At 35.9% G+C, this 10,913-nt stretch overlaps 1 protein-coding gene across 1 annotated transcript in view; it reads left to right on the top strand.

Annotated features, from left to right (window-relative positions):
• SLCO6A1 (solute carrier organic anion transporter family, member 6A1) overlaps positions 1-10,913 on the top strand; it is a 179,856-nt gene that overhangs the window by 90,720 nt on the left and 78,223 nt on the right. The window contains exon 9 of the mRNA XM_006872318.1: positions 9,137-9,332. Coding sequence (XP_006872380.1) covers positions 9,137-9,332 — 196 coding nt within the window. The remainder of the gene's footprint in view (positions 1-9,136; positions 9,333-10,913) is intronic.

Below are 10,913 nucleotides of genomic sequence, written 5' to 3' on the forward strand. Positions count from 1 at the left end.
GTCGCTATGAGTCGGTTCCGACTCGATGGCACCTGACAACAACAACAACAAAACATTTTATGTGGTGCCTCTTCTATTCTCATGTTGTTGTTAAGTACTTTCAAGTCAGTTCTAGCTCATAAGAGACCCTGTATAGCATTGCAGAACCATTACAGAACCAAACCAGGACTCCCGATTTAAAAAAAACAACAACAAAACTTTATTCCTTAAAGAAGTTATAGATTTATAGAAAAAAATGTGACGATTGAACACAGAATTGTACACCATAGGCCCAGTTTCAATTTGGTAAGAAAAATGCATTAAAATTATTGAGCTATAGCTTACTCACATTTCTTTTCTATTTACTTATTGTTCTTATCTATTCTGTGATCACATCTAGGATATTGTGTTAAATTTAATAGCCATGTCTCCTTAGGTTTCTATTGATGGTGACTCTTTCTCAGAGTATCCTAATTTTTGTGGTCTCAAATGGAAAACATCTGATGTTTTTCTCATGATTAGACTAGAATTATGAGAATATGGGGGTGGAAATCACAGGGATAAAATGTCATTTTTATCATGTGCATACTGACAACAATACTTTGCTGTTGTTGGGTGACATTGAGTTGATTCAAACTCATAGAGACTCTATGTACAACAGAATGAAATACTGCCTGGTTCTGTACCATCCTCACAATTGTTATGTGTGAATCCATTGTTGCTACCATTGTGCAAATTCACAATGTTGGGGGTCTTCCACTTTTACACTGCTCATCCACTTTTCTAAGCATGGTGTCCTCCTCCTGGGACAGGCCCCTCCTGATAGCATGTCTAAAATATGAGAGTTGAAGTGTTGCCATCCCTGCTTCTAAGGAGCATTCTGGCTGCATTTCTTCCAAGATAGATTTGTTTGCTCTTCTAACAATCAATAATATTTTAATATTCTTCTCCAACACCAAGATTCAAATGCAGTGATTATTCTGCAGTTTTGCTTACTCATTGTGGATTGGGTCAGGTGCTCATTTGTCCTCAACCTGATATCTTTGCTCATTAACACTTTGAAGAGGTTTTTAGCAGCAGATTAGCCTAATGCAATACATCCTTTGATCTCTTGGCTGCTACTTCCATGAACTTTGATTTTGGATCCAAGCAAAATGAAGCCTTTGACAATTTCAGTCTTTTCTCCATTTTTCAAGATGTTATTTACTGGTTCAGTTGTGAGAATTTGTATTTTCTTTATATTTAGGTGCAATCCATAATGAAAGCTATAGTATTTGATCTTCATCAGTAAGTAGTATGTTATTGTTGTTGTTAAGTGCCGTCAAGTCGCTTCTGACCCATAGCGACCCTCTATAGGGTTTCCGAGGAGCAGCTGGTGAGCTTGAACTACCAACCTTGCAGTTCAAACGGCTTTCTAGTCTGGCGCATTAACCCAAAGCACCACACCAGGACTCCAGTAAGTAGTATAAGTCCTCTTTATTTCAACAAGCAATGTATCATTTTTACAACACAGTTTATTACAGAGTCTTCCTCCAATCTTAATGCTATATTCTTTTTTGATAAAATGAACTTTCTGGAATTATTTGTTCAGAATGTGGAACGAATAAGTATGGTAAAAGGATATTGCCCAGGCATAAACTTTTCCTAATTTTAAACCATTCAGTATCCCTTGTTCTGTTCTAACAACTGCTTCTTGTTCTATGTATATGTTCCCCATGAGCACAGTTAAGTGTTATAGAATGCCTATTCTTCGTAGTGTTATCCATTGTTTGTTATGATCTACACAGTTGTATGCTCTGGCATAACCAATAAAACACAGGTTTATATTTCTGGTATTCTCTGTTTTTTGGCAAGAGCCATCTGATTTCAGCAATATGTCTAGTTCCACATCCTCTTTTGAATTGAGCTTGGGGTTCTGAAATTTCTTTGCCCTTGTACTGCTGCAACTGTTTTAAAATTATTTTCAGCAAATTTTACTTGCATATGATATTGGTCAATGATTTCTGGATTCTGTTGGGTAAACTTTATTTGAAATGGACACAATATAGATATCTTGCAATCAGTTGACTAGGTAGCTCTTGGCATAGATGAATGAGTGCCTACAGTGTTGCTTCAGTTTGTTGAAACATTTCAATTCTTATTCTGTCAATTTCTAGAGCCTTGCTTTATACCAATGCTTTCAGTGCAGCTTGAACTTCTTCCTTCAGCAATATTGGTTGTTGATAACATGCTGCCTTTTGAAATGGTCTACCACTTGTCTGTCAGTTTGCAGCACTCTGGTGGTTTGCATGTTGTTATAATTCTGGAAGCTATGCCAATGGTATTTTAAATACCAACAGGATCACCCATAGTGAAGACATTTAAAATGAGCTTCCAGATAAAAGACAGACTAGGAAGAAGGAGAGACAGACTACTTCTGAATATTTAGCCACTGAAAACCTTTTGAATAGTAGTGGAACACTGTCATATAGCATCAGAATATTGAATATTACAAGATTGGAAACAAAGTAGAAGGATCAGTCATTGGGAAATATAGCCTTGGTGATAGAAGATAGAAATGATGCCAGAGATCACATGATAGAATTTTCCAAGATCAATGACTTGTTTATTGTAAATATATATATTTTTTAAACAACACAAAAGATGACTATGCACATTAATCTCAACAGATGAAATACATAGAAATCAAATTGAATTGATGTTGTTGTTAGGTGCCATTGAGTTGGAATCGACTCATAGCGACTCCATGCACGGCAGAACGAAACAATTTCTGATCAATGCTGCCACCTGGCCAATCCATCTTGTTGGGGGTCTTCCTCTTTTTTTCTGGCCCTCCATCTTACCAAGCATGATATCCTTCTCCAATGACTGTTCCCTCCTGACAATATGTCCAAAGTATGAGAGACGAAGTTTGGCCATCTTGGCCTCCAAGGAGCACTCTGGCTACACTTCTTCCAAAACAGATCTATTGGTTCTTTTGGCAGCCCATGGCACTTTTAGTATTCTCCTCCAACACCATAATTCAAAGGCATCGATTCTTCAACAATCTTCTTTATTCACTGTCCAGCTTTCGCATCCATATGAGGTTATTGATAATACCATGGCTTGGGTCAGGTGCACCTTAGTCCTCAAACTGACATCTTTGCTCTTCAGCACTTTAAAAAGTTCCTAGGCAGCAGATTTGCCCAGTGCAATACGTCATCTGATCTCTTGATTGTGGCTTCCCTGAGTATTGATAGTTGATCCAAGAAGAATGAAGTCCTTGACAACTTCAATCTTTTCTCCATTGATAAGAGTGCTGTTTATTGGTCCAGTGGTGAAGAGTTCTGTTTTCTTGATATTGAGGAATATTTGGAGGATTGGAGGGCTTACAGCCAGGGGAATTTGTAAGAGAATCAGGAAATCTATTGTTTTTTAATTCAAGACACTTAGCTATTCCCAGAGATGCCATCTTGGGAGAGAACATCTTGATTGTATCAGGATTGATATTGAAATTTAAAGTGACAGTTTTGACATAAAACCAAACAGCCACCACTCATCTGTCTGTCATGCTGTGGTGGCTTGAGTTGCTGTGATTCTGAGGGCTATGCCACAGGAATTTAAATAACCAGCAGGGTCACCCATGATGGGCAGGTTTCAGATGAGCTTCCAGATAAAGACAGACTAGGAAGAAAGAGTGATGAACTGCTTCCGAATCGATAGTCACTGAAAACCTTATGAATAGCAGAGAAGCACTGTCAAATTGAATATATCTGTGTAAAGAGATGGTGAAAAAGCTCCATGTCATCATTCAAAACAATCTGCCAATTGCTCTTATGCAAGTAAAGGCTGAAGTTGAAGAAAATTCAAACAAGTCCAAGTAAACCAAAATATGAGCTTCTTTGAGAAATTTGACAATGAATAAAGAAGACCATAGATTTGATGCATGTGGCAAATAATAAAATTACCATGACTGTCAAAAGAATAAACAGATCTGTGTTGGAAGAACTACAGCCAGAATACCCCTTAGAAGTCAGAATGGCCAGACTGCATCTCTCATATTTTGGACATATTATCAGTAACAACAGTCACTGGAGAAGTGCATCATTCTTGGTTAAGTGGAGGGTCAGCGAGAAAAGTGGAATATCCCGAATGAGATGGATTGTCACAGTGGCAGCAGCAATGGACTCATGAGTAGCAATGATTGCTGTTATCACAGGACTGTGCAGTATTGCATGTAAGATCACTGTGAATCAGTATCAGCTAGATGGCACCTAACAACAACAACAATTTGAAATGGTTTAACACAGATCAGTTCTTACTGGCTATGGTAACTTTGTATTCCTTCCATTTTATTTTGATGTTTTCTGCATCATTCAACATTTTGCCCATAGAATCATTCAACTGCAAGTTGAGACTTAAACTTTATTTTCAATTCTTTCAGCTTGAAAAATGCTGAGTGTTTTCTTCCAATCTAAAGTTATAACCAAGTCTTTACACATTTCATTATAGTGCTTGATTTTGCCTTCTCAAGTTACCCTTTGAAATGTTCTGCTTTTCACTTTTACTTCCTCACTTCTAGTTGCTTTAATTTCTTTACACCTAAGAGTAGTTTTCTGAGTCTCTGCTAACACTTATTTTGGTCATTTTTCTTTCTTACTTGCTTTTCTTTTTAATGACTTTTTGCTTTCTTTATGTACTATGATGTTCTTGATGTTATCCCACAGTTCTTCTGGTCTTCGGTCTAATGCATCAAATCTGCTCTTAAATTGGCCTCTAAATTCAAGTGGGATATATTCAAGGTCATGTTTTAGTTCTCATTGATTTATTTTCTTTTTTGTCAGCTTCAGCCTGAAATTGTATTTGAACAATTGATTGTTGGTTCCACAGTTATCCTCTGGCCTTATTTTGGCTAATGATATTGAGCTACATTCCCAGAAATGTAGCCAGTCTGATTTCTGTGTACTCCACCTGGGGAGGTCCCTGTATATAGCTGCCTTTTATGATGTAAAAAAAAAAAAAAAAAAAAAAAAGCTATTTGCAATGAATAAACCTGGAAAATGAATTTAAAAGACTGTGAAATAATTGATGCACTTGAGTTATGGTGTTAAAGAATATTAAATGTACTATAGACTTCCAGAATAAACAAATCTGTGTTGGAAGAAGTACAAACAGGATTCTTTTTAGAAGCCAAATGGTTAGACTTCATCTCTCATACTTTGGACGTGTTGTTAGGAGGAAACAGTCCTTGGAGAATGAGCTGATAAAGTGAAGGGACATCGAAAAAGAGGGAGACCCTCAACAGGATGGATTGGCACAGTGGCAGCAGTTATTGGCTCAGGTATAGCAGCAATTGTGAGGCTAGTGCAAGAATGGGCCGTGTTTCATTCTATCGTACATAGGCTCGATATTGGTCAGATCTGACTCGACATCACCTAAACACAGTAACAAAGAAAAGATATCTTTGGTCTAGCAAGATTGTTTCATGTAATTTCCAGCATCATTTATATCACCAAAGCCATATTTTCCTACTACTTTTTCCCCAAAACTTTTTCATTCCAACCAGATGTAACTATCAATGCATCTTTATTGCATATTTGATCAAATTGAGACTGAAGAAGTTCATAGAATTTCTCCACATTATTATCACTGTCATTAATAATATCATCCTATTATCCTTGTATGTATATGAATACTATACTATCACAGATACCATTGTATTTCAAGATAGATCCTTTTATTTTTTTAATTTTTTGTTGTGAATTGAGTGAAGGTTAACAGACAAGATCATTAGCTTTGCATTCAATAAATTGTATGCTTTGATTCATCTCAGTGACTGCAATCCCCTCCCTGCAACAATGTTATCCTACCTTTCCCATGCCTTCACGTTTACATCTTATGTTTCACAATTGAACAAAACAAAAATATTTTATGTACACATACAAAACAAAAATTATGTAGTCATTTAAATATCCTAAGGGCATATTCTACAAGCCATCCTACTTCCCCTGGGCACACAATGTTAATCAATCCATGGCATAGAGACTGCAACTGCTCTATCTCTCCATGTTATCACCTCTGCCACTGTCTCTGCTGTTGCCACTTTTCTATGTAAGATCTCATGCTCTACTTGTGCTTTTCCTTCTTGATGAAGCATCTGTTCCTGAAATTAAATATTGACTACTCCCCCCTTTTAGTTACACATCTTCTACAATTACAGTTGTGCTAATCAAAATTAATCCTGCAATCATAAAATCCTATAAACATCATTCCTCACTGCTTTTCATCAGATCCATCTGGAGAAGAGAAAAACTATTCAGTAGGTATTCTACCTTACCCTCCTCATTCTGAAACTAAGCACACTCAAGATAGATCTTGAAATGTTCTTTTTGGCGATGACTACAACACCATTCCTCTTCAATTTGATGTTTGCAGCACTGTAAATCATATGGCAATCTGATTCAAAATGACCAAGACCAGTTCATTTCAGCTCACTTATTTCTAGTTTATACAGCTTTATATATTCCATTTCACTTTTGACAATTTCCAGTTTTCCTACATTCATACTTTATGCTTTTTACATTCCAATGATTAATGGATATTTTCAGCTGTTTCAACTCATTTTGAGTTGTGCCTCATCATCAAATGAAGATCTTTTTCATTAAGTTCAACTTTACTTTCAGGAGGTAGGTCGTTCCTAGCCACATTTTGAGTGCCTTCCATCCTGAGGGGTTCAGCTTATGGAAGTATATCTGAGAGTATTTTGCTTCTATTAATAAGCTTTTCATTGACTAAACATTCAGAAGTGGTCTGCCTCAGCTTCTTCCTAATCTCTCTTAGTCTGCAAACTCCTTGGAAACCTGTCCACCTTGGGTGACTCTGCTATTAATTAGAATGCCAGGAACATAGCTTTCAGCATCACAAGTAACACACATGCCACCACATTGCGACACACTAACAGACAAGTGTTTGGTTGAGAATATTTATCATTGTTGACTTTGACTTTGTTCATCTGCCTGAAGTTTTTATCATTTTACTCCTGTATTTTAGTTGCTTATTTTGGTTATTTGTTTCACTTATTTTCCTTTCTGATACTTGTTTTTGTTGTTGTTGTTAAGTGGTGTTGAGTCGGTTCCAACCCATAGCAGCCTTGCATAGGGTTTCCAAGGAGCAGCTGGTGAGCTTGAACAGTCAACCTTGTGGTTCAAACGAACTTTGTAGTCCAGCCTATTATACCATAGTACCACTTCTGATACTTACTGAATAACTAATCCAGGACTCTCTTACAATTTATTCATGTACAAGCATACCTTGTTGTATTGCACTTTATTGTACAGTGCTGTATTGTGTTATTACAAGGTGTCTTGTTTCTGGCAACCCTACATTGATCATATGTATCAGAGTCATTTTCATAATAGCATGTGTTCATTTTGTTTCTCAAGCTGACATTATGCTAATGATCATAGTACTTCAAAATGTTTCATAATGCTGTCATACACTTAATAGACTATGTTGTAGTTGTTAAGTACCGTGAAGTAGGTTCCAACTCATAGTGACTCTGCACAGGGTTTCAGAGGCTGCAAATCTTTATGGGAACAGAAAGCTTCATCTTTTTCCCATGGAACAACTGGTGGTTTCAAGCTGCCGATCTTGAGGTTAGCAGCCCGATTCGTAACCACTATGCAACCAGAGCTCCTCTAATAGACTATAGTATAGTGTAAACATGACATTTATATACACTTGAAAATGAAAATTAAATGTGTGATTCATTTTATTGTGATGGCTTGGAATTGAACCTGCAATATCTCTGAGTCTGTATTCTTTAATTGTGTTTAGTTTCAAGATTATCATGAGGTGCCAACTTTTATTTCAGTCATTATATTTTTAGTATTTGGGTTTCTCATTTAATATTTTTTAATCCACCTGTCATTTCCACCCCTATTCCTGTGGTTTTATTATTTTTTGTCTTCATTATTATGGAAGTTAAACCTTAATTTATCTTTCTGAGCATTTCAAGCTTACATATTTTAAGATGGTTTTCAGAAACTTCTATGCAATAAATGTAATTTGTTGTAAATGGAATACTTTGTTTTATTTTCTGTCTTATAGTTCTATTCTTTATTCCTGTTTACATTGCTCTATGTTCAAAGCAGAAGAGATCAAATCAATATGTAAATTTACTGTTTTATATTAATCTGATTATTATATAACTATACTTCTTCTCCTTCTACTGCTTTTACTCTTTTTCATTTTGCTCTTCTAATTCTTCATGCTTTAATAGAGGAGCAACCTTATAATAAGTCTCTTCGTTACCCACTTTTAGTGATATTACTAATATTGTACAACTAATGATTGGTTGGTTCAATTCTTAGTAACAATTTTCTGCTTGTCAATTCTTGTTAGTGTAGGCATACTTTTTTTTTTTTTTTTTAATAAAACATAAATCCAGGAAACAAATGTGACACTATAGGAAAAGCAAAAGAGTGTTAATCCCAAGGTCAGCAGTTCAAATCCACCAGCTGCTCCTCAAAAACCCTTTACAGGGTTGTTATGAGTAAGAACTGACTCAACTGCACTTAACAACAATAGCAGCAATCAATAATAACTCTAAGTAAGAGGGTTCCCTTTATTATTTTTTGTATAGATTTATATCTCAATTTGTTTTAGATGTTGTTACTACATTATCTCATTATTATAGAATCAAAACTTGACTATCAATATTAGAGTATACTAGGCCTAAGACTTCAACCCCATTTACAGCTTTGTATTATTCTTGTGGTGCAAGTTTGTTGAGATTTTCTTCATACGTTTAGTTTCCTCTCTGTCTTTTTACAAAAGTCTATGATTGTAATATGTTTGGAGCAAAGCAGACTGCATCAAGGTATGAGTTTACTGTACTATTATCATCTTATGGAGCCCTGGTGTCACAATCAGTTATGTGTTGGGCTGGTAACCTGCAAGGTAGAAATTCAAACTTACCAGCTGCTCCAAAAGAGAAAAACAAGATTGTATGCTACTGTGAAGATTTACAGTTTCAGAAAGCATAAGGAACAGTTCTACTCTGTTCTGTAGTGTCACAGTGAGTTGGAATTGAAACAATGACAGTAGTTTTTATTTTGTTTTATATTATCATCTTATTATTCGCTAACTGTGTTTTTTCTTCCCTCCTTTCTTTTAGGAGTTGTTTTACTTCCAGGAGGTTCAATTGGCCAAATATTGGGAGGAGTCATTATTTCCAAATTAAAGCTGACTTGTAAAGCCATTATGAGATTTGTGATAGTTACATCTATTGTAACACTTATATTACTTGTGTTTATAATTTTTATACGCTGTGAACCAGTTCATTTTGCTGGGATCACTGAAAATTATGAAGGGTAATTATAATTTGTTATATTAGATATTTATGTTAAAAATCAGCAGTCAATAATAATTTATAAGTAACCCTTATATATTCATATCATTATTGAAATCACTGTACATATAAAAGAAACAGAATGAATAATTCATATTTCAGGTTAAGGGCAGAAATATAATGGGTGTAGTATTAAAATATTTATTAAAAGACATCAGAGAGTTATTTAGGCATCATGAAACTTAAAGACTGAAATCCTAGAGAAACACCAATCCTGAATAAGAGAGGCAACCTTCTGCAGCTACTTTTTCCTTGCTGTTTGTGGGCATAAATAAGAAGCTGAGAATTTGGGCAAAGAATCTTGTAAAATGAAAGAATCTAAAAAGACAAGAAACCAGCACAATTTTTAAAATATCTGCAATCCTGAAGATGGTTGAGTATCCAGAATAGGAAAGAAAATGGAGTAGCCAAATGAGAAAAAAACACTGTCAAGTTTTCACTTAATATATTTTCTGTAAATAAATGCTCTGTAAATTGACTTAAAGGAGCTCTGGTAGCATAGTGGTTATGAATCAGGCTACTAACCTCAAGGTTGGCAGTTCAAAACTACCAGTCATGCCGCAAGAGAAAGATGAAGTCTTCTGTTCCCATAAAGATTAACAGCCTCAGAAACTGTGCAGGGTCACTGTGAGTTGAAACCAACTCCAGAGTACTTAACAACAACAACAAATTGTCTTACAAAATGTTTGGCAAAAACAAAAAACAAAACCAAGTAGGCTAAGAGACATACCTAAACTATGAGACAAAATACATCATTTAATGGATTCAATGGTGATCCAAATATTGGCATTATAAATAAGATGCAAATAACTGGATTTCTCATTGGAACAAATGGGATCTATAGACACTGAAATATCTTTACAAAGCTGACAAAAGGAACTATCAATTCATAATCCTATGTTGTTGGTGCTGTCAAGTTGGTTCCAACATATAGCAACCATATGCACAACAGAACAAAACACCACCCGGTCCTGCACCATCCTCATAGTTTCTGCTACTCATTTGCATATTGTTGTTACCACTGTGTCTGTACATGTCATTAAGAATAGCCCTCTTTTTTGCTGTCTTCCACTTTACCAAAAAAGATGTTCTTACTAGGGACTGGCCCCTCCTGATAATATGTTAAAAGTGTGAGAGATGAAATCTGGACATCTTGGCTTCTAAGGACACAGATTAGTCCTTCTTCCAACAAAGATTTGTTGGATCTGGCAGTCCATTGGACCTTTAATACTGTTCACCAACACCACAACTCAACTGTACCAATTCTTCTTTAGTCTTTCTTAATCATTGGCCAAATTTCACATGTATATGAGACCATTGAAAATGCAATGGATTGGGTTGTTACTGTTGTTGTTGTTAGGTGCCAATGAGTTGGTACCAAATCATAGTGACCTTATGCACAGCAGAAGGAACCACTGCCTGATCCTGGGCCAACCTCACTATTGTTGCCATGCTTGAGTCCATCGATGCTGCCACTTGGCCAATCCATCTCATTGGGGGTCTTCTCTTTTTCTCTGAACTTACCAAACATGATATCCTTCTC

This window comes from Chrysochloris asiatica, unplaced genomic scaffold (genome assembly GCF_000296735.1).
Source record: "Chrysochloris asiatica unplaced genomic scaffold, ChrAsi1.0 scaffold00193, whole genome shotgun sequence".
In the NCBI taxonomy this organism is placed as follows: Eukaryota; Metazoa; Chordata; class Mammalia; order Afrosoricida; family Chrysochloridae; genus Chrysochloris; species Chrysochloris asiatica.